The 27968-nt window shown below is 36.7% G+C and overlaps 1 protein-coding gene and 1 pseudogene across 5 annotated transcripts in view; one reads left to right on the top strand and one right to left on the bottom strand.

Moving 5' to 3' along the window:
* Window positions 1-27968, bottom strand: part of MTMR8 (myotubularin related protein 8) — a 226315-nt gene that overhangs the window by 170528 nt on the left and 27819 nt on the right. For all 5 annotated transcript variants that reach the window (XM_055565467.1, XM_055565465.1, XM_055565466.1 and 2 more), the window contains exon 2: window positions 1309-1431. In XM_055565467.1, the coding sequence (XP_055421442.1) occupies window positions 1309-1431 (123 nt within the window). The remainder of the gene's footprint in view (window positions 1-1308; window positions 1432-27968) is intronic.
* Window positions 7386-7633, top strand: LOC129640261 (short coiled-coil protein B-like; annotated as a pseudogene).

Here is a 27968-nt window from a genome sequence, read left to right as displayed (position 1 = left end):
GGATTTCTGTGTGTTGATTTTATATCCTGCAACTTTACCATATTCATTGATTAGTGAAGATGTATGCTGTCTGTAAATGCAGGTAGAAAGGGAAAAGGCTTATGACACAGTACTAAAGAACTGGTTCCCAAACTGTTCGAAATTAAAGAGTCCTTACTAATTATATAATCTAACCACCTAATTTTACAGATGAGGAAACTGAAGCCCAGAAAGCAAGAGTCACTTGCCCAAGTTCATATAGCCAGTTAGTGTACAACTGAGTCTAGCTAAAACTAACTTTCCTGATTCTTCTTTTCTCAATCCTTTCATTGTACCAAAGTGAACAAGATATAATGTCATATAGGAAAAGTCATGATATTTTTAAAAAGGAAGTATTAAAATACTTTTTTATAATATACAGTCTGTTTAATTCATTTTATACTTATAAAATAGTCTCTATCATGTGCCAGACATGATTTTAAGCACAACATTAACTTTTTTATTTCTATAACCAAGCATTATTATTTCATTTATTTTAGAGATGAGGGAAGTGAGCCTCAGAGAAGTTAAATAACTTGCCCAAGGTTACAGAGGTAGTAAATGTTGAAGCTGGGATTTCACCCTGAACACACTAGCTCTAGTGTTAATTGCTGTGCTATGCCATATATCAGAAGCATGTTTTACTTGTTACAGAGGTCTAAGCATAAATCTATCTAATGATTAAGATTAAATTATGATACTCTAGGATAAGTAAGGCATAATAAAGTAATGTTACTAGTGCTAAACTAATTAGAGAATATTATTTAAAGATGTAACAATGCACACACACACACACACACCACTCTGTCTTAGGTCAGACAGCTGGTCTATATTATTGCTACCCCAAATATAGTCCATGGGCCACCAGCATCACCTGAGAGCATTTTAGAAATTTAAAACCTTAGGCCTGAGCTTTTGCATTTTTAACAAGCTCCCAGGTTATACAGATGTTCTTAGTTGTTGAACCAACTTTATGTGTAGCAATTTTATGTGTAGCAAGGTTTTAAATTACTTCAGGATGCTTACCAAGTAGGCATCTTGAAAATAAGTAGAGATCACTTTACCTTAAAATATTGAGGCAAAGTCTCATATAGTTTAAAATGACTATAGTCAACAACTTGAGGGAAGAGAAATTATATGATTCAATTTATGAAAAGACCCACCCAGAATAGAGTCTTTGAAGAAAAGGTTTTACAGAAATTTAACTGTTAACTGAAATTTCAATGTGAGAAAGCATGTATGCAAAATTCTTCAAGACTCTTTGATATTTCTTCCTATGAACATACATACCCATGTCTCTTTTCGGGCTGTCCCAGAAGCTTCCACATAGATTAGGTGGGTTGCAGTAAGATACAGACTTCCATTAGCTGGTTTCTTACCTACATAACGATCCAGTAATTTCACGTTTTCTACCTGTTATAAGGGTGGGGTGGAGAAAAATGCTGATTAAGTTATCAACTCACCATCTGTGATCAAAGTGGGGTACCTCAAAGTAAGACAAATGCTGTTAATTTACTACAAAACTTTGAGTTTTTCTGGTTTCTGTCAAGGTAGCAAACTAGTATGATCTGTGTTTCCTTTTCCTAAATCAACCATGAAAAAACTATAAAAGTGAGAGGGAAACATGGATTAAAATTCTAGATGATGTTACTATGATAGGGTAGATGTGTGTAGAAGATAAATAGGACATGGACGAGGTACTAATCTTATTGGAGGAAAGTGGCAGTTATTGTGCATGGAAAAATCAATAAGGGTAAATAACATGAGATTAGATCTTAAGTTTAAGATCTTCCATTAAAGTGCAAGAAAATAGAATATATAAATTTCTAAAAAGCAAGAGAAAAGTTGATTTATCCCAATGGAAAGTAGAAAGAAAAAAAAAAAAAAAGAGTACCATAAATGGAAATTATAAAATTAAATGCCAGAAATAAGTCCTATTATAAGAGAAATTACAGCAAATATACACAAAATAAACTTACCAATTAAAAGACAGACTTATAGACTGAATTAAAACAAATACTCAACAATACTCAGTCTAAAAGATATACACCTAAAATGAAGAGATGTAAACAAGTTGAAAATAAAAAAGACAGAAAAGATATACTGACAAATATGAACAAAGCTTGAGTAGCATTCTTAAAATCTGACAAAATAGAATTAAGAGACAAAGAACAGGACAAAATACATCTTGCATCATGTACTTGCTTATAGCAGAATTGCAGAGACAAAGGAAACACTTGCATATTTTAACACTTTAATTAGGAATTGATAGATTAAACATACAAAAACAAAAAACAGAAATGAATAGAGATACAGAATACTTTTACAGTACAACTACAAATTTCAAGTTATTAGATATACAGAGAACTCTATATCCAACAAATAAAGAACATAAAATCATTCAAGACAAATAATAGAACACTTCTAAAAAGACATCATGATAATGTCTATAAAGGAAGACTCAATAAATACCAAAGGTTCGATATCATACAATCTGCATTCTTATACCATGATACAATGCCATTAGAAATTAATAACAGAATAATAGACAAAGTTAGCATATATTAAGAAACAAAATTATTAAATAAACCTTGGGTTAAAAGCAAACCATAAATGAATTCATAAATATTTAAAATTGAAAAATAATAAAAACACAACAAATGAAAAATTGTGGGATACAATTGAAGCAGAACTAAGAAGGAAATGTACAGCTTTAAGTACACTTATTATTAAACAAGAAATATTAATAAACTAGTTAATCATCCAATACAATGAAGAAAGCAAAAGAACAGAGAAAAAAGACAAATCACAGAAATAAGCAGATAATCACCCCCACATACACACACACACCAAAAATAAAACAACAGAAAACATGAACAAAATTAGAGTTTAATTATCTAAAAAGGTTAATAGATCTTTGAGAAGACTGGTCAAGAAAAAAAAAAAATGGAAGAGGCAAATACACAAAATACAGATTGTAAAAGGAAAAACAATGTAACAAAATTCTTTAAATGAGAGTATTATGAACAATATGCTAATACATTGAAAAACTTACATGAAGTGAAAACATTTCAAGGAAAATCCCTCAGGTCCAGAGGGATTTGCTAGTTAAATCTACCAAACTTTCCTGAAACAAACTATCTTATCCAATTGATTTCAGTGTTAGAAAAACAATGACAGTTAGTCTTATTTATGAGGCTAGCATAATTCTCATTCTAAAACCAAACAGACAACTATAAGAGATGAAAATTTATACAATTTCACGTATGAAATATAGATGCAAAAATTCAAATAAAATTATTTAGTGAATCAACAGTGTATTTTCAAAAATGTATTCATTTCATCAGGCTTCATTGACTAAACTAAGGCCTTTGACTGTGTGGATGAAAACAAACTGGAAAATTCTAAAAGAGATGGGAGTATCAGACCACATTACCTGTCTCCTGAGAAACCTGTATGAGGGTGAAGAAGCAAGTTACAACTGGACATGGACTGGTTCAAAATTGGGAAAGTAGTACGTCAAGGCTGTATACTGTCACCCTGCTTATTTAACTTAAGCAGAGTACATCTGTGCAAAATGCTTCACAAACTGAAATCAAGATTGCCGGAACAAATATCAATAACCTCAGATATGCAGATGATACCACTCTAACGGCAAAAAGTGAAGAGGAACAAAAGAGTCTCTTGATGAGGGTGAAAGAAGAGAGTGAAAAAGCTGGCTTAAAACACAACATTCAAAAACTAAGATCATGGCATCTGGTCCCATCTCTTCATGCCAAAAAGAAGAGGAAAAAGGTGAAGCAGACAGGTTTTCTTTTCTTGGGCTCCAAAATCCCTGTGGATAGTGACTGCAGCCATGAAATTAAAAGACCCTTGCTCCTTGGATGGAAAGCTATGACAAACCCACAACAGGATGTTAAAAAGCAGAGTCATCACTTTGCCAACCAAGGTCCATATAATAAAAGCTATGGCTTTTCCAGTAGTCATGTATGTATGTGAGAGTTGGTCCATAAAGAAAGCCGAGTACCAAAGAATTGATGTCTTCTGCTTGTGGTGCTGAAGAAAACTCTTGAGAGTCTCCTGGACAGCAAGGAAATCAAACCAGTCAATCCTACAGGAAATCAAACTTAAATATTCATTGGAAGGACTGTTTGTGCAGTTGAAGCTCCAATACTTGGGCCACCTGATGCGAAGAGCCAACTCATTGGAAGACTCTGATGGTGGGAAACACAGAAGGCAAAAGGAGAAGGGGACGGCAGAGGATGAGGTCCTTAGATAGCATCACCGACTCAATGGACATGAATTTGAGCAAACTCCAGGAGACACTGGAGGACAGAGGAGCCTGGCATACTATAGTTCATGGAGTCCCGAAGAGTAGGACACAAGTTAATAACCAAACAACAAGAAAAGGAGCAATAGGTTAGAGGTACACATAGAAACATAAATAGATGCAAAAAATACATGGCTTAGTGAAAAAATAAGAAGCAGAATGAAATACTGAAGATATCACTAGTTACATAAATACAAATTCATGCAATTCCATCATGTTTTGAAGGATATATTCAAATATTCAGTTGAACTCAGTTGCTCAGTCGTGTCCGACCCTTTGCGACCCCATGGACCACAGCACGCCAGACTTCCCTGTCTATCACCAACTGCTGGAGCTTGCTCAAACTCATATCCATTGAGTCAGTGATGCCATCCAACCATCTCATCCTCTGTCGCCCCTGTCTCCTCCTGCCTTCAGTATTTCCCATCATGAGGGTCTTTTAAAATGAGTCAGTTCTTCCCATCATGTGGCCAAAGTATTGGAGCTTCAGCTTCAGCATCAGTCCTTCCAATGAATATTCAGGACTGATTTCCTTTTAGGATGGACTGGTTGGATCTCCTTGCAATCCAAGAGACACTCAAGAGACTTCTCCAACACCACAGTTCAAAACCATCAATTCTTTGGCACTCAGCTTTCTTTATACTCCAACTCTCATATCCATATATGACTACTGGAAAAACCATAGCTTTGACTAGATGGACTTTTGTCAGAAAGTAATGTTTCTGCTTTTTAATATGCTGTCTAGGTTGGTCATACGTTTTCTTCCAAGGAGCAAGCTTCTTTTAATTTCATGACTGCAGTCACCATCTGAAGTGATTTTGGGATCCGAGAATATAAAGTATGTCACTTTTTCCATTGTTTCCTCATCTATTTGCCATGAAGTGATGGTACCACAAGCCATGACCTTAGTTTTTATATATTGAGTTTTAAGTCAGCTTTTTCAATCTCTTCTTTCACTTTCATCAAGAGGATCTTCAGTTCTTCTTCACTTTCTGCCATAAGAGTGGTGTCATCTGCATATGTGAAGTTATTGATATTTCTCCTGGCAATCGTGATTCCAGCTTGTGCTTCATCCAGCCTGGCATTTCACATGATGTACTCTGCATATAAGTTAAATAAGCAGGGGAACAATATACAGCTTTGACATACTCCTTTTCCAATTTGCAACCAATCTGCTGTTCAATGTCTGGTTGCAACTATTGCTTCTTCACCTGCATACAGATTTTTCAGGAGCAGGTAAGGTGGTTTAGTATTCCCATCTCTTTAAGAATTTTCCACAGTTTTTCGTGATCCACACAGTCAAAGGCTTTGGTGTAGTCAATAAAAGAGAAGTAGGTGTTTTTCTGGAACTCTCTTGTTTTTTCTATGATCCAATGGATGTTGTCAATTTGACCTATGGTTCCTCTACCTTTTCTAAATCCAGCTTGAACATCTGGAAATTCACAGTTCATATACTGTTGAAGCCTGCCTTGGAGAATTTTGAGCATGACTTTACTAGCTTGTGAGATGAGTGCAATTTTGTGGTAGTTTGAGCATTCCTTGGCAATGCCTTTCTTTGGGATTGGAATGAAAACTGACCTTTTTCACTCCTCTTGTCACTGCTGAGTTTCCCAAATTTGTTCTCCACAACATAAAAGTACAAGGTAAAGCAGCAAGTGTAAATGTATTAATAGAAGATACAACAAATTATCCAGAAGACCTAGCTAAAATAATAAATAAAGGTGGCTACACTAAATGATAGATCTTCAATGTAGATGAAAGTCTTATTTTGGAAGATGATGTGTCAGGAGCCATGTTAGGCATTAATGACAAAATGAAGGCATGGCCCCAACCCCCTCTCCTCATCTCGCAGGCACGGTCCCAGGATGAAGGAGTTAGGCCTTGTGATTCTGACTTGTTCTTTCCTTTCTTTGGTTGAGTTGGCTGGAAAGAATGTTAAGGTGCTTGAGAGAAGCATGAGAAAGCACAAAGTCTTCTGCAGCTGTGCCCAGAAAATAATCTATAAAATAACCATTGACATTTGTTCAAGGATCTTTACAAAGAATGTCCCAGGATGAGCACATGGACCGCAGCCTGAGGCCATGGGAAGGATTATTATCTGAGACCTGTTTGTGAGGGAAATATTTATGGCAAAAGAAGTTTGCTGAGTTTAGGGTTTAGGAATAATTAAGAATAGCTAGAAGCCTTTTTAGGAGATAGTGATCTTAAGATGCTAGGGGCAAACAGGATTTAGAAAGATAAGAAATAAACTGAGGAATGTGGCATGAGTTACAATGTAATCACAAGTTAAGTATAGGACACATAAGAAAAAGTAGATAATAGATAGTAAAGCCAATTCTGAGAGAATTGCTGAAGCAGGAACTCTGCAGGACAACAGTGATTTCTGGAGACAGTAAATCTGGGTGGGGCAAACTAAAAATGTCAAACCTCTGACCTAATGCTTTTGTCAAAGTATAAAAGAAAACCTGAAGCTTGAAATAAACATGTAGTTCCGTACTATGAGTCAGAGGCTACATCATCATCCACCAACACCGCTCACCCCTTCAGGCTGATTCCCTGGTTGCTGGGGCTGTATTCTGGCAATGATGCTATCTAGAACCTTCAGAGCTAGAAAAAAGTCAGTGCCTGGCTTCAGATTTCAAAGAACATATTGACTCTCTTGTTAGGACCTAATGCAGCTGGTGATTTTACATTGAAGTCAGTGTTCATTTAAAATTCTGAAAATCCTAGGGCCCTTAAGCATTATGCTAAGTATACTCCATGCTCTATAAATGGAAAAACAAACAAACAAACAAACAAACAAAAAAACCTGGACAACACCACATCCGTTTACAACATGGTTCACTGAATATTTTAAACCTACTGTTGAGACCTACTATTCAGAAAAAGATTCCTTTCAAAATATTTGCTCAGGTGCCAGTTGTTCCAAGTGTCCAGGCCTGAGGTGTTCTCCTAATTCCTTCCCCTACTAGCACCTGAAACGGCAGACCACTCATCAAGAATTCTGTATCCAAGACCTGAAAATTTGTTGCTTAAGATGATGAATGCTGACATAGATGCAGCTGATGCTGAAAATTAGGTGGAATTAGAGGGAAAAAATTACTTATTAATTAAGGGTTGGATTCCCAACACACACTTGAAGACCTCTCTGCAATAGTAGATACAGTTAGGGAAGAAAACATGAAGCTAAAATCATAAAATCCAGTTCTTAAACAATATATAGAAAACTTCATGAAAGATTCTAATGTTTTTCAAACAACTGACAGAAAAAGCAAAAGAAAGTAAGGGACTGATATCCATTATGTCTTTATGGAATTGCTGCTGATCTTTTTTCCTTTAAAACTTGGATAGATTCCAAAAGTTATAGGACTACTGTTTGTGGCTTCACTGAGTATTTATAAAGATGTCAGATCTGGGAAAAATTAAAAGCATAACAGAAGACTTCTATGAGTTTGTATATTATGTTAGTCTATGAAAACATGCAAATGCATTGTAGAGAGTTTACAATTAGAAATGCATATATTTATGACTTGAAAATGAATGTTATATCAAATTTGCTTTTATTTATAGGTTTAGCTTTCTATTTTACTATAGACACAAGAAAATAAACACCTTGTTGCAACAAAGTGACCAAAATCATACTGAATGCACACCTTTATGTACCCTGTCCACCACTGTGTGCCTCATCTCTTTTTGCTTTCTTCCCGTTTTCCTTCCTCTATGGAAAAAAATGGTTTCACATTTATAAAAAGTAATTTCAGTAGTTACTCATCTAGGAGAGGAAGCAGAACTTCTAACTGCTAAAAATTAACCAAAATAAAATACTTTCTTAGTTAGGGCTTATTTGTTATGTTTAGTAGTAAGATAGGATAGTTGGTTTCTCTTTAATCAACTGAAAATGGAGACTCTAAAAATGAAGATTTTTCTTTGAATTATCATATTGGGAAGATTTGTTGTTTAAAACTTCCTTTGCACAAAATAACCTACGTGGTATCTAAAAAGGTGAGCTCTGGTTGTTTGTTTGAAATAGAAAATTTTGAGGAAAAATATAAATAGTTTGGGAAAAGTACTTGTTAAGTACTTGTAACCAACTCCAAATGTTTTACTCAAGATTTCTGTTATCTCTAGCACAGATTAGATTGTGGGGGGACTATATAAGAAAGTGAATTAAGTTTGGCTAGCCTTATATAAACCACACTTGGAAGAAAATAAAGTTTGGTCTCAGGTTTAATATCTAGCAGATCAACTTGGCAAAGTCCCTTAAGAGTGTATTAGTATCAAAATCATGAACAAAATGGGAAAATTTTACATGTATACTAATTGATGCTGTCTCAGTATTTTATCATACTACTCCCAGAATTTTCTGTAAACACAACTACTGGTTTACAGCGTTTTAGTCAGTTAAGATTTCATTTTTTTAAATTTACTTTGTAGATTCCATTTGATAAGGAAACCAGTATCAGAAGTAATATTAAAATGTTAAAAAGGAAAAGAGATCCACTAATATAGTTTATGGTTATTAAACTTTAAGCTAATGATGGAATAATCTTATGTTTGTACTGGTGTAAGATTTGATGGCTTTAGCTGTATGAATATGTAATAGTAATACATAGACATTTTGCAACTCTGTGACATAATTTTCAAACATTTAAAATTGTGTTGCAGTTATGCTTGGCTGTTTAATATAAAACAGTCTCAAAAAATATATTATTACTCACTAAAATTGCACCCGGTCAACCAAGAGAATGTGTACATGATTCATGTTGTTTTAAGCTTGCTAACACAACATCCCTTCTGCAGCCCATATATCAAGAAGTCATTCTGATTTTTAGAGTTTATTATTTAAGAGAGATATTTTGTAAGGTTATAGCTGCCATAGACAGTGATTTCCCTGATGGATATGTTCAAAGTAAGTGTAAATCCTTCTGGAAAGGATTCACTATTCTAGGTACCACTAAGGACATTCATTATTCATGGGAAGAGTACAAAATATCAACATTATCAGGAGTTTGGAAGTTAATCATCATAAATGACTTTAAAAGGATCAGTCTTCAAAAGTGATGGAAATATCAAGAAAACTAGAATTTGAAGTGGAGGCTAAAGATGTGACTGAATTATTATATTAAGTGAAGTAAGTCATAGAAAGACACATATTACACGATATCACTTGTATGATACAAATGAATGTATTTTCAACATAGAAATCGACTCAGAAATAGAAAACAAACTTATGATTACCAAAAGGGACAGTGGGATAGTGGGAGAGGAGGAGAGACAAATTAGGAGTTTGGCATTAACATATACACATCACTATATAGAAAATAGGTAAACAAGGACCTGCTGTATAGCATATGGAACTATACTCAATATCTTGTAATAACTTACAGTGTAAAAAAATTTGAAAAAGACTGTATATATATATAATTGTGTGTGTGTATAATTGAATCACTTTGAAATACGCTAAAAACTAACACAATATTGTAAATTAACTATTCTTCAATAAAAGAGAAAAATTATACCCAAAAATGTGACTAAATTGCTGCAATCTCACAATAAAACTTTAACGAGGGAGATGTGTCTTATGGATGAGCAAAAAATGTGGTTTCTGGAGATGGAATTTACTCTTGGTGAAGGAACTATGAAGATTCTTGAAATTACAGCAAAGGATTTGCTGTAATCATAAACAATGATTAGCAGCAGCAGGACTTGAGAGGGTTGACTCTACTTGTGAAAGAAGTTCTAAAGTGTATAAAATGCTGTCAAATAGCACTATAAGCTACAGAGAAATTGTTCATGAAAGAAAGAGTCAATCAGTGTGGCAAATTTCATTGTTGTCTTATTTTAAGAAATTACCAAAGCCACTCCAACCTTCAGCAACCCTGATCAGTCAGCAGCCACCAACACCAAGGCAAGAAAATTACAAATTGCTGAAGGCTCAGATGATGTCTAGCAATTTTTAAATAATAAAGTGAAAGTGAAAGTCACTCAGTCATGTCCAACTCTTTGTAATCCCATGGACTATACAGACCATGGAACTCTCCAGGCCAGAATACTGGAGTGGGTAGCCTTTTCCTTCTCCAGGTGATCTTCTCAACCCAGGGATCGAACCCAGGTCTCCCACAGTGCAGGCAGATTCTTTACCCACTGAGCCACAAGGGAAGCCCAAGAATATTGGAGTGGATAGCCTCTCCCTTCTCCAGTGGATCTTCCTGATCCAGGAATCAAACCAGGGTCTCCTGCATTGCAGGAGGATTCTTTACCAACTGAGCTATAGGGAAGCCCTTTAAATAATAAAGTATATTTAAATTAAGGTATATACATTATTTTATTACATATAATGCTTTATCACACACTTAGTAGACTAAAATATAATATAAACAAAATTTTACATGCACTGAGAAGCAAAAAAAGATAAATGTGACTTGCTTTATTGTGATACTAATTTCATTGCTGTGGTCTGGAACAATATCTCCAAGGAATGATGATAAATGAAAGATGGTCTGGCATTAATCAATGATGGTAACACACCATGAGTGAGGTACACGTAATTAACTCAGTTCTATATATCTGAGGTTGAAAAACAGAGACAAACGAAAAGCCATGTTTCCTTTTTAAAATTATGGAAAATAAACTTTTAGACACTTAAAAGGTATTCTATAATGTTGGCCTCTTTAATTCATCCGCACTCATGGTTGAACTCATTTTTAACATTTGTACCTCTACATCCTTAGGCATTGTGACTTTCATTTACAATGGGATAAAAGGAGAAATGCCTGAGACCACATCAACATAAAATTCCTAGCCCAATGCTCTTTTTTTGAAATTTATGTTTAACTGGAGGATAACTGCTTTACAAAGCTGTGTTGGTTTCTGTTGTACAGCAACATGAATAAACTCTACATATACATATATCCCCTCCCTCTTAAGCCTCCCTCGAATCTCCCTATCCTACCTCTCTAGGTCATCACAGAGTACTGAGCTGAGTTCCCTGTGCTATACAGCTACTCCCCACTAGTTATCTGTTTTACACATGGTAGTATACATATTTAGTGTTACTCTTCCGATTAATCCCAGCTTCTCCTTCCCCTGCTGTGTCCACAAGTCTGTTCTCTACATATGTTTCTCTAGTCCTGCTCTGCAAATAGGTTCATCAGTACAATTTTTCGAGATTCCATGTATATGGGTTAATAAACAATATTTGATTTTCTGTTTCTAACTTACTTCACTCTGTATAACAGGCTCTAGGTTTATCCATCTCAGTAGAACTGTCCCAAATTCTAACCTTTTTATGGTTGTGCAATATTCCATTGTATATATGCACCACAGCTTCTTTATCCATTTATCAGTCAATGGACATTAGTTCTCTTTCATGTTTTTATTGTTGTTCAGTCATGCAGTCATGTCCAACTCTTTGTGACCCCATGCACTGCAGCATACCAGGCTTTCCTGTCGACACTTCACTGTCTCCCAGAGGTTGCTCAAACTCATGTCCATTGAGTCAATTATGTCATCCAAACATCTCATCCTTAGTCGCCCCTTCTCCTCTTGCCCTCAATCTTTCCCAGGATCAGGATCTTTTCCAATGAGTCAGCTCTTCACATCAGGGGGCCAAAGTGTTATGTTAGAACTTCAGCTTCAGTATCAGTCCTTCCAATGAATATTCAGGGATGATTTCCTTTACGATTGACTGGTTTGATCTCCTTGTTGTCCAAAGGACTCTCAAGAGTCTTCTCCAGCACCACACTTTGAAAGCATCAATTTTTTGACACGCAGCCTTCTTTATGGTACAACTTTCACATCTGTTCTAGCTATTATAAATAGTGCTGCTATGAACACTGGGGTACATGCGTCTTTTTGAATTATGGTTTTCTCAGTGTGTATGCCCAGTATAAGGATTGCTGGGTCATAAGGTAAATTTATTCCTAATTATTAACGAATCTCATATTGTGTCCCATAGTGGTTGTATCACTTTACATACCTATCAACAGTGAAAGAAGGTCCCCTTTTCCCCACATCCTCTCCAGCATTTATTGTTTGTAGATTTTTTGATGACGATAATTCTGATCAGTGTGAGGTGATATCTCACTGTAGCTTTGATTTGGATTTCTCTAATAATGAGCAGTGTTGAACATCTTTCCATGTGTTTCTCGGCCATCTGTGAGTCCTCTTTGAAGAAATGTCTGCTTAGGTCTTCTGCCCATTTTTTGATTGGGTAGATTTTCTGATATTGAGCTGCATTAGCTGCTTGTACATTTTAGAGATTAATCCTCTCTCAGTTGCTTCATCTACAATTACTTTATCCCATTCTGAAGGTTATCTTATCTTGTTTATGGTTTCCTGTGCTGTACATGTGATTATTTTTGTTTTTATTTCCATTACTCTAGGAGGTGGGTTTCACGTCCAGTTCTAACTGTTGCTTCCTGACCTGCATATAGGTTTCTCAAGAGGCAGGTCAGGTGGTCTGGTATTCCCATCTCTTTCAGAATTTTCCACAGTTTATTGTGATCCATAAAATTAAAAGCTTTGGCATAGTCAATAAAGCAGAAATATATGTTTTTCTGGAACTCTCTTCCTTTTTTGATGATCCAGCGGATGTTGGCAATTCGATCTCTGGTTCCTCTGCCTTTTCTAAAACCAGCTTGAACATCTGGAAGTTCACGGTTCACGTATTTCTTAAGCTTGGCTTGGAGAAGGCTATATATTGTCACCCTGCTTATCTAACTTCTATGCAGAGTACATCATGAGAAACGCTGGGCTGGAAGAAGCATAAGCTGGAATCAAGATTGCTGGGAGAAATATCAATAACCTCAGATATGCAGATGACACCACCCTTATGGCAGAAAGTGAAGAGGAACTAAAAAGCCACTTGATGAAATGAAAGAGGAGAGTGAAAAAGTTGGCTTAAAGCTCAACATTCAGAAAACGAAGATCATGGCATCTGGTCCCGTTACTTCATAGGAAATAGATGGGGAAACAGTGGAAACAATGTCAGACTTTATTTTGGGGGGCTCCAAAATCACTGCAGATGGTGACTGCAGCCATGAAATTAAAAGACGCTTACTCCTTGGAAAGTTATGACCAACTTAGATAGCATATTCAAAAGCAGAGCTATTACTTTGCCAACAAAGGTTTGTCTAGTCAAGGCTATGGTTTTTCTAGTGGTCATGTATGGATGTGAGAGTTGGAGAAGACTCTTGAGAGTCCCTTGGACTGCAAGGAGATCCAACCAGTCCATTCTAAAGGAGATCAATCCAAGGTGTTCATTGAAAGGACTGATGCTAAACTGAAACTCCAATATTTTGGCCACCTCATGCGAAAAGTTGACTTATTGGAAAAGACTCTGATGCGGGGAGGGATTGGGGGCAGGAGAAGAAGGGGATGACAGAGGACGAGATGGCTTGATGGCATCACAGACTAGATGGACATGGGTTTAGGTGAACTCCAGGAGTTGGTGATTGGACAGGGAGACCAGGCGTGCTGCAATTCATGGGGTCGCAAAGAGTAGGACATGACTGAGCGACTGAACTGAACTGAACTGAGGAGGTGGCTTGGGCTTCCATGGTGGCTCAGATGGTAAAGAATCCTCCTGCAATGCAGGAGACCTGGGTTTGCTCCCTGGATTGGGAAGATCTCTTGGAGGAGTGCATGGCAACCCACTCCAGTAATCTTGCCTGGAGAATCCCCATGGACAGAGGTGCCTGGCAGGCTACAGTCCATGGGGTCGCAGAGTCAGACACGACTGAGCGACTAAGCAGAGCACAGCACAGGTGGTGGGTCAAAGAGGATCTTGCTGCAACTTATATCAAAGAATGTTCTGCCTATGTTTTCCTCCAAAAGTTTTAGAGTGTCTGGCCTTACATATAGCTCTTTAATCCATTTTGAGTTTCTTTTTGTGTATGGTATTAGGAAGTGTTCTAATTTCATTCTTTCACATGTAGCTCTCCAATTTTCCCAGCACTACTTATGGAAGAGGCTATCATTTATGTATTGTCTATTCGTGCCTCCTTTGCCAAAGATAAGTTGCCCATAGGTGCATGGGTTTATCTCTGGGCTTTCTATCTAGTCTGAAATCAGGAAGGTTGATTCTTCCAGCTGTTTTTCTTTCTCAAGATTACTTTGGTTATTCAGGGGTATTTGTGTTTTCATATAAATTGTATTTTTGTGCGTGTGTGTATTCTATGAAAAATGCCATTGGTAATTTGATAGAGACTGCAATCAACCTATACATTACTTTGCTTAGTAGGGTCATTTTCACAATATTGATTCTTCCAATCCAAGAACATGGTATATCTCTCCATCTGTTTATGTTATATTTGATTTCCTTTATCAGTGTCTTATAGTTTTCTGCATACAGACCTTTTGTCTCTTTAAGTAGTTTTATTTTAGGTGTTTTATTATTTTTATTGCAATGATGTTTCCTTAATTTCTCTTTCTGATTTTTCATTGTTAGTGTATAGGAATGCAAGGGACTTCTGTGTATTAATTTTGAATCCTTGGACTTTACTTAATTCATTGATTAGCTCTAGTAATTTTGGGGTGGCATTTTTAGGGCTTTCTATGGCATCACTGACTCGATGGGCATGAGTCTGGGTGAACTCCGGGAGTTGGTGATGAACAGGGAGGCCTGGCATGCTGCGATTCATGGGGTCGCAAAGAGTCAGACACGACTGAGCGACTGAACTGAACTGATGTATACTATCATGTCATCTGTAAATAGTGAAAGTTTTACTTCTTCTTTTCCAATTTGGATTTTTAAATTCATTTTTCTTCTCTGACTACCCTGGCTAAGAATTCCAAAACTACATTAAATAACAGTGGCAAGAGAGGGCACCTTTGTCTTCTTCATGATCTTAGAGGAAATGGTTTCAGTTTTTCAACATTCAGAATAATGGTTGCTGTGGGTTTGCCTTTATATAGTGTACATTAGATTTAGGTTGGTTCCTTCTATGCCCATTTTCTGGAGTTTTTTTTGTTTTTTGTTTTTATCATAAATGGGTGGTGAATTTTGTCAAAAGCTTTTTCTGCATCTATTGAGATGATCATATGGGTTTTATCTTTCAATCTGTTAATTGAACATTGTGTGTAACATTGATTGATTTGTGTATACTGAATAATCCTTGCATCCCTAGGATAAACTCCACTTAATCATGGTGTCTGATCCTTTTAATTTGCTGTTTGATTCTGTTTGCAAATACTTTGTGGAGGAGTTTTGCATCAGTGTTCATCGGTTACACTGGCCTGTAATTTTTGTTGTGATATCTTTGGTTTTGTTATCAGAATGACAGAGGTCTTGTAGAATGACTGGGATTGTCCCTCTCTCTGCAAATGTTTGGAAGAGTTTGAGAAGGATAGGTGTTAGCTCTTCTCTAAATATTTGATAGAATTCACCTATGAAATCATCTGTCCCTAGGATTTGTTTGTTGGAAAATTTTTCATCACAGTTTTTATTTCAATGCTTGTGACTGGTCTATTCTTACTTTCTATTTCTTCCTGTTTCAGTCTTGGAATATTGTACTTTTCTAAGAATATATCTATTTCTTCCCAGTTTTCCATTTTATTGGCATATAATTGCTCATAGTATTTAATCCACTTACATTTAAATTAATTATTTACATATATGTTCCTGTTGGCATTTTCTTAATTTTTCTTGGTTGTTTCTGTAGGTCTGTTCTTTCTCTTCTGTTTCTTGCCTAGAAAAGTCCCTTTAACATTTGTTGTAAAGCTGGTTTGGTGGTGAGGAATTCTGTTAACTCTTGCTTGTCTGTAAAGCTTTTGATTTCTCCATCAACTTTGAATGAGATCCTTGCTGTGTAATCTTGTTTAGGTTTTTCCCTTCCATTACTTTAAATATATTCTGCCACTCCCTTCTGGCCTGTAGAGTTTCTGCTGAAAAATCAGCTGTTAACCTTATGGGGATTCACTTGTATGTAATTTGCTGCATTTCCCTTACTGCTTTTAATATTTTTTATTTGTGTTTAAATTTTGTTAGTTTCATCAATATGTGCCTGGGCATGTTTCTCCTTGGGTTTATCAGACTCTGTGCTTCCCAAATTTGATTGACTATTCCCTTTCCCATGGTAGGAAAGTTTTCATCTATAATCTCTTGAAAGATTTTCCAGATCCTTTCTCTTTCTCTTCTTCTGAGATGCCTATAATTTTAATGTTGGTACATTTAATACTGTCCCAAAAGTCTGAGACTGTCCTCAATTATTTTCATTCATTTTTTCTTTATTCTGCTCTTCAGCAGTTATTTTCACAATTCTACCATCTAGCTCACTTATCAATTTTTCTACCTCAGTTATTCTGCTATTGATTCCTTCTAGAGTATTTCTAATTTCAGTAACTGTGTTGTTTATCTCTGTTTATTCTTTATTTCTTCTAGGTCATATTAAATGTGTTAATTGATTCTTGCATTTCTTCCATTCTATTTTCAAGGTTTTAGATATATTTACTATCATTATCTGAATTCTTTTTCAGGTAGCTTGCCTATTTCCTTTTCATTTATTTGGTCTTGTGGGTTTTTAACCTTGTTCCTTCATCCTCACAATATTTCTGTCTTTTCATTTTGTCTGAGTTATTATATTTGGGGTCTCCTATCCCCAGGCTGTAGTATCACAGTTCTTCTTGCTTCTGTTCTCTGCCCCTCGTGGGTGAGGTTTGTCCAGTGGCTTGCACAGGCTTTATGTTGAGAGGGGCTTGTGCCTTCCTTCTGATGCATGGAGATGAGCTTTTTCCTCTAATGGGCAGGATTGTGTGAGGTGATGCGTTTTGTAGTAACAATGGGCAGTCTGTATGCTGATGATTGGGTTTGTGTTCCAGTCTTGCTTGTCATTTGGGTGAGGCATCTCGTGTTGGGTGCTGCAAGCAGTTGGGTGGTGCTGATCTTGGATTCAGATGGAGGCATTCATGGGATTTCTCATCAATTAATACTCCCTGGGGTCAGAACTTTTCTGATAATCTAACATCCTGGACTCAGCTCTCCATTCAACAGGTTCAGGGCCAACTTCTGGTTGGGGAACCAAGATACTACAAGCCATGATAATAAAAGGGATTTTTAAAAAGGAAACAAAAATCATAGAACACAAATGGTAAAAGCAGTATCACTGAAACAGAAACAAAAACAAATACACATACACAAGAAACTAAAAGAGATGAAACAAAACAAACCATAAGAGAGCAATTCAACCAACAAAAGAAATAAAAAATGAAATAAACTAATTAAAAACAAAACTAACTGAAACACAAAACAGAAAACAAAACCGAAGCAGAGCACCAACAGAGGAATAAAGCCAAGAAAACAAGGGAAACAGCCAAAAATGGTAAAAAAAAAAAAAAAAAAAACAGAAAAGCCAAGCTGAAAGAGAGGTATAGAAACAAGAGATCTATATGTTTTAAAAAAGACACAGAATAGCAGAAAGCCAAAGTAGTAAAAATATATAAAAGAAACAAAAAGTATGATTTACAAAATCCAAAAAGCCTTAATAGAGATAATAATAACAACTGCAACAAGAGAAAGAAGAGATTAAAAGCAAAACAAACAAGAGAATGAACCAAAACATAAAAAGTAATAAATATTTTCCTAGGATCTCAGCTGTCACCGCCCTTGCTTCTGCTGTGAACCACAACCCATCTCCACCTCCCTACAAGGCCTTCCAATGCTGTGGAGGGCTGGTCTCTGTACCTGCAGTGGGCCCTGTGGGGACAGCTCAGACCCTAATCTGATTCTACTCCTGCCTGTGCTTCTCACCAATCTCTATGTCTGCCAGAGCTAGAGCAGTTTCTTTTGTAGGAACACTAATTGTCCTTTTACATTCCATGGATGGTTTTTTATATGCTTCATTAGTCACTTTGCCCCTGGGGCTCAATTGTGGCTTTATCCCTATATCTGCATTGGAGTCATTCACAGGAGCTGCTCCTGAGGCTGCTCTGAAGGATTTGGGTTTGCTCCAGCGAGGATAGGGTATGGAGGTGGCATGGCTGCTCGGATTGTGATGACCCTGGTGGTGCCAGTTTTGCAACGAAGCCATTGGCCACAAGAGCAGGACTGCCCTGGATGCTCCTTCTCTACTGTGCAGCTGCCAGTGCTTCAGTGTAGGGAGACAGAGGCTGCAGAGGTGGCTCCATCTGTTCCATGTGATTCAACAGTAGTGCTCTGCTTCCATGACTGCCCAGTTTGTATCCAAAGGGAGATTATCTCCTGTTGCAGATTTTCTCCTCCCTTTCCTTCAAGCCAAATCCCCACACTCAACAGCAGTCCTCATCCTAGGATTGTTCTCCAATCCCCATGCTCCAGTTCCCAGCACCCGTGCACACCAGTGACCCACATTCAGTCCAAGGTACATAGGCATGGGTTTTTTGTGTGGTTGTCACTCTATTCAGACTCATAGATCAGCTGTTTAACCAATGCCAAAATTAGAACAATGTGAAAAATTCATTTCAGTTCAGTTGCTCAGTCATGTCTGACCCTATATGATCCCATGGACTGCAGCTGCTAGGCTTCCCTGTCCATCATCAGTTCCAAGATCTTGCTCAAACTCATGTCCATCAAATCAGTGACAAAATCCAACCATCTCATCCTCTGTCGTCACCTTCTCCTCCTTCCTTCAATCTTTTCCAGCATCAGGGTCTTTTCAATGACTGAGTTCTTCACATCAGGTGGCCAAAGTATTGGAGCTTCAGCTTCAGCATCAGTCCTTCCAATGGATATTTGGGACTGATTTCCTTTAGGAGGGACTGGTTGGATCTCCTTGCAGTCCAAGGGACTCTCAAGAGTCTTCTCCAACACCGCAGTTCAAAAGCATCAATTCTTTGATGCTCAGCTTTCTTTATAGTCCAACTCTCACATTCAAAAATGGCTACTGGAAGAAACTATAGCTTTGACTAGATGGACATTTGATGGCAAAGTAATGTCTCTGCTTTTAATATGCTGCCAAGGTTGGTCATGGCTTTTCTTCCAAGGAGAAAGTGTCTTTTAATTTCATGGTTGCATTCACCATCTGCAGTGATTTTGGAGCCAAAAACAATAAAGTTTGTCACTGTTTCCATTGTTTCCCCATTTCTTTGTCATGAAGTGATGGCACCAGATGCCATGATCTTAGTATTTTGAATGTTGACTTTGAAGCCTACATTTTCACTCTCCTCTTTCACTTTCATCAAGAGACTCTTTAGTTCTTCTTTGCTTTCTGCCATAAGGGTGGTGTCACCTGCTTATCTGAGGTTATTGATGTTTCTCCCAGCAATTTTGATGCCAGCTTGTGCTTCATCCAGCCCAGGATTTTACATTATGTACTCTGCATATAAGATAATTAAGCAGGGTGACAATAAACATCCTTGAGGTACTCCTTGCCAATTTGGAGCCAGTCTGTTGTTCCATGTCCAGTTCTAACTGTTGCTACTTGACCTACATACAGATCTTTCAGGAGCCAGGTAAGGTGGTCTGGTATTCCTATCTCTAAGAATTTTCCACAGTTTGCTGTGACCCACACAGTCAAAGGCTTTGGCATAGTCAATGAAGCAGAAGTAGATGTTTTTCTGGAACTCTCTTGCTTTATCAATGTTGGCAATTTGATCTCTGGTTCCTCTGCCTTTTCTAAACCCAGCTTGAACATCTGGAAGTTCAGGGTTCATGTACTGTTGAAGCCTGGCTTGGAGAATTTTGAGATTACTTTGCTAGTGTGTGAGATGAGTGCAATTGTGTGGTAATTTGAACATTCTTTGGCATTGCCTTTCTTTGGGATTGGAATGAAAACTGATGTTTTCTAGTCCTGTGGGCATTGCTGAGTTTTCCAAGTTTGCTAGCATATTGAGTGCAGCACTTTCACAGCATCATCCTTCAGGATTTGAAATAGCTCAACTAGAATTCTATCACTTCCACTAGCATTGTTTGTAGTGATGCTTCCTAAGGCCCACTTGATTTCACATTCCAGGATGTCTGGTTCTAGGTGAGTGATTACACCATCATGGTTATCTGGATCATGAAGATATTTTTTGTGTATTTCTTATGTGTATTCTTGCCACCTCTTCTTAATATCTTCTGCTTCTGTTAGATCCATACCAATTCATTCCTTTTTTGTGCCCATGTTTGCATGAAATGTTCCTTGCTATCTCTAATTCCTTGAAGATATCTCTAATCTTTCCATTCTGTTGTTTTCCTCTATTTCTTTGCATTGATCACTGAGGAAGGTTTTCTTATCTCTCCATGCTATTCTTTGGAACTCTCCATTTCAATGGGTATATCTTTCCTTTCCTCCTTTGCCTTTAGCTTCTCTTCTTTTCTCAGCTATTTGTAAGGCCTCCTCAGACAACCATTTTGCCTTTTTTGCATTTCTTTTTCTTGCAGATGGTCTTGATCACTGCTTCCTGTACAATGTCATGAACCTCCATCCATAGTTCTTCAGGCACTCTTTCTATCAGATCTAATACCTTGAATTTGTCCCTTCCACTGTATAATTGTAAGGGATTTGATTTAGGTCAGACCTGAATGGTCTGGTGGTTTTCCCTACTTTCTTCAGTTTAAGTCTGAATTTGGCAATAAGGAGTTCATGATCTGAGCCACAGGCAGCTTGAGGTCTGTTAGCGTTTGCCCCACTTCATTTTGTACTCCAAGGCCAAATTTGCCTGTTACTCCAGGTTTCCCTTGACTTCCTACTTTTGCATTCCAGTCCTGTATGATGAAAAGGACATCTTTTTTGGTGTTAGTTCTAGAAGGTCTTCATAGAACTATTCAACTTCAGCTTCTTCAGGATTGCTGGTTGTGGTATAGACTTGGATTACTGTGATACTGAACGGTTTGCCTTGGAAGCAGACAGAGGTCATTGTGTCATTTTTGAGATTGCAACCAAGTACTGCATTTTGGACTCTTATTGACTATGAGGGCTACTCCATTTCTTCCATGGGATTCTTGCCCACAGTAGTAGATATAATCATCGCCTGAATTAAATTCATCCATTCCAGTCCATTTTAGTTCACTGATTCCTAAACTGTCAATTTCACTCTTGCTATTCCTGTTTGACCACTTCCAATTTCCCTTGATTCATGGACCTAACATTCCAGGTTCCCATGCAGTATTGTTCTTCACAGCATTGGACTTTACTTCCATCACCAGTCACATGCACAACTGGGCTTTGTTTTTGCTTTGGCTCCATCTCTTCATTCTTTCTGGAGTTATTTCTCCACTCTTCTCCAGTAGCATCCTGGGCACTTACTGACCTGGGGAGTTCATCTTTCAGTGTCATATCTTTTCGCTTTTTCATAGTGTTTATGAGGTTCTAAGGCAAGAATACTGAAGGCGTTTGCCATTGCCTTCTCCAGTGGACCATGTTTTGTCTTGTGAAAGATTACCATGCAGAAAAAATATATATGGCTAAAAGGGGTGACAGAGAGATGGTATCACCTCTTTTCCTAGAGACATTTATGAACAGTATTGCCATTTATCTACTGGGTACTTGATTGTTTTTCTTACAATTCTGTGTTTTAATAAGAAGAATATCATAATTATTGATATCAAAGATATTCTCATTATTTTACATTCCTGTAAAATATAAATAACACCTTGGCATTTATAAGAAAAGCATAACAACCTTAACAGAAACAGTAGAAAAATAATATGAACAGATAACTCACACAAGGGGAAATAAAAACTTGAATAGTTCAATTTCACTAATAATATTATTTAGTTGCCAAGTCACATCGACTCTTTTGCGACTCCATGCACTACAGCCCACCAGGCTCCCCTGTCCATGGTATTTCCCAGGCAAGAATACTGGGGTGTCTTGCCATTTCCATCTCCAGATCTTCCCGACCCAGGGATCAAACTTGCATCTCCTGCACAGGCAGGTTCTTCATCACTGAGCCAACAGGGAAGCTCTCACTAGTAATGACAGATGTGATAATTTAAAGTGATATGGAACCACAATTTTGCACTAATGAAACTTGCAAAATACCTTATGTTGGCAAGATGGTGGTAAAACTAGTATAATTATACATTGCTGATTGCAATGCTGTATCACTTTTAGAAAGCAATATGGAAACATTATCAAGATCATATATAAGTATGATCCCATAGTCCTGTGGTCCAGTATTCTCACTGTTACAAAGTTTCCATGAATCTTTCACCCAGTCTCTGTCAATTTAACATCTTGCAATCACAATAAACATCAACTTTAGGAAACTGGCATTGCTTCAATCGAGACCATATCCAGATTGAACCAGTTATAAATGTACCTATTCATGTACAGCATGTACACATTCTATAATTATATACTGTGTGTGTAGCTTTATGCAATTCTATCACATGTATAGCTTTGTATAACTACCACCACAATCAATATAAAACACAAGATGCCCTCATGCTATTCCATTATAGTCACACTCACCCTTCTCCATCTACCTATCCTTAACTCTTAGCAAACAGTAATCCAATATGTTCTCAATCCCCACAATGTTATTTTGAAAAAAAAAAAAAATAGTTCTGGAAACAGAGAATTATTCATGGTATAACATTTGAGATTGGTTCTTTTCACTCAACATAATTTGCTTAATATCCATCCAAGTTTTGCATATATTAATACTGTGTTTCTTTTTATTGATGAGCGGTATTCCAATTGTATGGATGCACCAAAATATGTCTAATCACTTATTCACTGAAGGACATGTAGGTAGTTTCCAGTTTGGGGCTATTACAAATAAAGAACATTCATGGACAAGTTTCTGAATGAAAATAATTTTCCATTTCTGTGGAATAAATGGCCAAGAGTTCAAGGGCTTAATATTTTTTTATAACAAATTAAAATGCATATACATAAATCTAAAGAACAGGATATATTTCACTGCCAGACACAATAATTCCCAGAGTCTTGGTCAATCAATCCACTGACCCTAACAACAGCTATCTATGGGATATGTTCCAACCCAAAAGAGGGAACAAAGAGAAAAGATGCTAAGTGCTGTGTTATATTCTACATACGTTATCTTATTTAATCCTCATAATAATCCTATAAGATAAGTGTTATTGTTAGTTCCACTTCATATATGTGTAAATTGGGCTCAAAGAGGTTAGCTAAACTTATCTATGACTGCACAGATAAGTGGCAAGGAACGTCAAGAAAGCAAGAACCCACACTCTTAACCATTACTCTATACTGCCACAGATGAACTAACTGAGTTTGGTTGGAGAGAGGAAAGTAACTGTCTTAGTCCATTCAGACGCCTATAACAAAATACCAAAGACAGGGTAGCTTATAAACTGCATAAATTGATTTCTCACAGTTTTGGAGGCTGCAAAGTTCAAGATCAAAGTGCTAATATGGTCAGGAGAGAGCCCTCTTCCAGGTCACCAACTTCTTGTTGTATCTTCACATGGTAGAAGGGGTGAGGAATCCCTCTAAGGCTTCTTTTATAAGAGTACTAATCCCAATCAATAGGGCTCCACTCTCATGATCTAATCATCTCCCAAAGATCCCACCTCCCAACACCATCACCTTAGGTAGATCAGGACCCCAACTTATAAACTTTGGGGGGACACAAACACTCACACCATAGCACTGAATATGGTTGGAGAAGGGAAGGGAAGGAAACTGAAGACCTCCTACCCCTATGGCCTTCTCTCTAAAACAGAAAATGAAGGGTACTGAAACTGTGGTAAAGGTATGGAGGCTAAGGGAAGAAACAAATATACCCAAGCCAAAGTATAGTCCATTCTTTTTTGGCAAGGATAGATTAGGAGAGACAAGGCAACTGCCATGGGAAACTTCCTGCAAATGTAACTAATTTTGAAGACTGCTGATCTATTGGGAAGATGGTACAGCCATGGGCCCAAGGAAAGAAGCTAAGTTTCCTTGAGACTCATTGCATCCCAGGTATCTTGAGACTCACTGTATCCCAGAGTCACATACCAGAGAAAATACAAATAACTAAAGCTAGATTTAATTCAATAATATTTTATTGAATACCTACTATGTATCAAATCCTGTGCCAAGCATGTTATGGGAAAGTAGAAGAAGAATGTATACGGCCCTGAACCCCCAGGAATTTACAATTTCTTAAGAATACACAAACATGGACCCAACTTGCTGTAACACAAGACAGCCTATGATAAATGTCAAAACAGAGGCATGACTAGAGCCTGGAGCAATCGGAGTTCCCAGTTTCAGAAAGATACACCTGGGAGACAACTAGAACCAAATTTTCAAAGGTTCCTTCACTCAACATTTATTAAGCACCTGCTACTTTCAAATTATGGAGTTAGGTGTTTCTGGGGAAATAAGGCACAAACCCTGCATTCATCTACCCATTTGACAAATATTTCTTGAGCATCTAATATATGCCAGGCACTGTACCAAGTGTTATGGAATTCAAGATGCCTAAGCATGCTCTTTACCCTCAAAGAGTATTCAATCTTAATACAGAAAAAATACACATGTAAAACAGGAAATAAAAAGCTAGGTTGGTGTGTGTAGCTATATCCTTATGAATAACATATATAGAATTGCTACAGTAAAGGGAGTGATCTTTGTCTAGGAGATGGAAGGCAACAAACGGAGACTCTTTTTATAGAAGAGTCAATACATAAGCCTCAATCAGTATGCTTAAGTTTTGAAAGACAAGAAGGAATTCAGCAGGGAGTAGAGAAAGGAACAACATTCCAAGTACAATTGAGAATACACTGAAACAAGGAGCCAATCTAAAGTGGGAGTGGAGAAGGAGTCAGGAAGTAGGCTAGAGAGACAGACAGGGACTAGATCTAAAAGTTCTGTATGCCAGGTGAAGAAATTTGTTAACTCCTTAAGGAAACTTGAGGTACATAAGGCATTTGCACTAAAGACTAATGTGGTCATATTTGTGTTTTTGAAACCTCATCCTGGCAGCAATGTAGAAATCAGATCAGAAGCAAGGCTCTTATAGCTAGCAATTCATATGAGAAAAGATGAGTATCTGAACACAAGAGTGGCAATAGTTATATACAGGAGAGAATATATATCAGAAGGGCATTTAGAAGGAAAAAAGGGGGCTGATGACTGACTAAACATGGGGCATAAAGGATAAGGAGAATTCTAAGATGCCTTTCAGGCATGGTGACTGGGTGGATGGTGGGTGATGGTGTTATCACTAAAATTGCAACCAGTGGAGACAGAAAATAATATTAAATATATTTTGAGACATTCAGAGTATAATACACCTATTAGATATTCAGTTCAAGATGGCTATTTATAGAATATATATCCAGATCTGGAAACCAGAAGTTATTTGGTCTGGAGAAAAATCATTTGGAATTGTTACTTCGTGTTGATTTAAAATCATGGGAGAAGATGGGATCACCAAGGAAATATGTATAGAATGACATGAAAGATGGCCAAAGATGGAACTCAAAGGGGACTATAATATGTATAGGTCAGACAAAGAGCAGAAGTAATGGTCTGAAGTACAAGGGGGAAAAAAAAAAAAACACAAGAGAGAGTGGTCTCTTGGAAGCCAAAGGAATGGAGTTTCATGTAGGCTCAATAGACGAAGAATTAAATATGTCCATATGACACAACAATGAGTGAAGTCATTGTTGACTTTAGCAAATGAACTTTCAGTGAAGGAGTCTGAGTGGAAACTTAACTGAAAAGTTCCTGACAGATAAAGCTATCTCCAGAGAGTGAGCATAAACTACTCTTTTGAGAAGTTTGTTAGGAAAGAAAGAAGTAGTTACAGAGAGACCCCTTTGCTAAAAAAGGGTCTTATAGAATGGAGACATGAGCATGATTCCAGGCCAGAAAAAAAGGATAAAGAAAAGAAGGATGAAGACATGGAAGAGAATATTAATAATGTATCAAATCTCAGAGGCCATTGGTGACCTTGATGAATATTTTTGGTGGGTTAACTGGTGTAAAATCATGATTATAGATTAAAAAAAGAATGGAGACTTCATAAAATTCAGTTCTTAGATGAGCATGTAAGGAGCTTGGAAGACATCACTGTTACCCTAACATAAAAAAAAAAAAAAAAAAAAGCTGAACAAACTGGAAATCAGCAACTCTTCTTAGATTCATCATAAAACTGGTATCACACGACAAACTGCTGTCCCCAAACTGGGGAGAAAAATGAACAGAGAATCACAACTTATTCAAACAGAAGACCAGAAGCAGAAACCTCCATGGGAAACATTACTCCTTTTAGTACATCATGCCTGGCTTTCAGTTAAAACATACTTAAAGAAAATACCCACACAGTTTAAAGAGACAGAGCAAGCATCAGAACCAGACTCAGATATGTCAGAAATCTTGGAATTATCAGAATTTAAAATAACTATAATTAATATTCTAAGGGTTCTCATGGCTTAGTGGACAACATGTAAGAACAGATGGGTAATGTAAACAGAGAGATAGAAACTCCAAGGGAGAGTAAAAGAGAAATACTAGAAATCTTAAAACACTGTAACAGAAATGAAAGATGCTTTTCATGGGCTCATCAATAGATTAGAAACAGCCAAGAAAAGAGTAAGTAAACTTAATGAAATGTCAAAAGAAACTTCTAAAACTGAAGTGAAAAGAGATAAAGAAATGAAAAAGAATATTCAAGTGGGATAATTAGAAAAGATATAACACATATGTAATGAGACTACCAGAAGGAGAAGGAAAAGAGAAAGGAACAAATGAAATATTTGACCCAATAATGACTAAGAATTTCCAAAAAAATTAATAATAGAATCTAAATCAGATCTAGAAAACAGCATGCATGATAAACACCAAAGAATCTTGAAAGAAGCCAGAGGAGGGGGGAAAAAAAAAAACACTATGTACAGAGGAAAGAGAATAAGAATTATGCTGGAATTCTCTTCAGCAACGAAGAAAACAAAAAGATAATGGAATAAAATATTTAGTATTGAAAGAAAAAAAAATGCCAAGCTAGAAGTCTGTACTCTAGGGAAATTATTCTTCAAATGTGAAGGATACATAAGGACTTTTTTCAAACAGACAAAAAATAAAGTAATTTGTTACCAGTAAACTTCTCATGAAAGAACTATTAAAAACTTTTCAGAGAGAAGGAAAAATGATACAGGCCAGGAACTTGAACATCATAAAGGAAGAATGTTAGAGAAGGGATAAATGAAATTATTTTATTTTTTTTTTAATTTTTTAATGAGCTAACAGTTAATAGTTTGTTCAGAATAATAAGAGGAATATTTTGGTGATTATAACTTATAGATATGTGAAATGAATGACAACAATGTTATAAGGGACATAAGGCAGAAATTGGCAATAATCTGTTAAAAGGTGCTTACAGTACCCATGAAATGGTATAGAATTATTGGGTTACTTGTAAATGTATAGTACAAATTCAAAGATGACCACTGAAAAATGAGAAAAAAGTATAATTCTTATGCTGAGAGAAAAAAAAAGTTAGAATTACATATAATTCTCAGTTAAAGTGAGAAGGCCAAAAAAAAAAAAAAAAAACAAAGGTCAAGGGTAATGAATAAAAACATTAATAAATATTAATAAACAGTATATTGATATTAATAAACAGTAGCAAGTTGATAAACATTAACCCATCAATATCAATAATCACTTTAAAATAAATGGTCTAAACACATTAATGAAAAATGATTTTCAGAGTGCATAAAAATAGACTATAAGAA

Source organism: Bubalus kerabau, chromosome X, assembly GCF_029407905.1.
Source record: "Bubalus kerabau isolate K-KA32 ecotype Philippines breed swamp buffalo chromosome X, PCC_UOA_SB_1v2, whole genome shotgun sequence".
Lineage (NCBI taxonomy): Eukaryota > Metazoa > Chordata > Mammalia > Artiodactyla > Bovidae > Bubalus > Bubalus kerabau.
The sequence above is the reverse complement of the archived record's forward strand: the minus strand, read 5'-3'. Positions and strand labels throughout refer to the sequence as shown.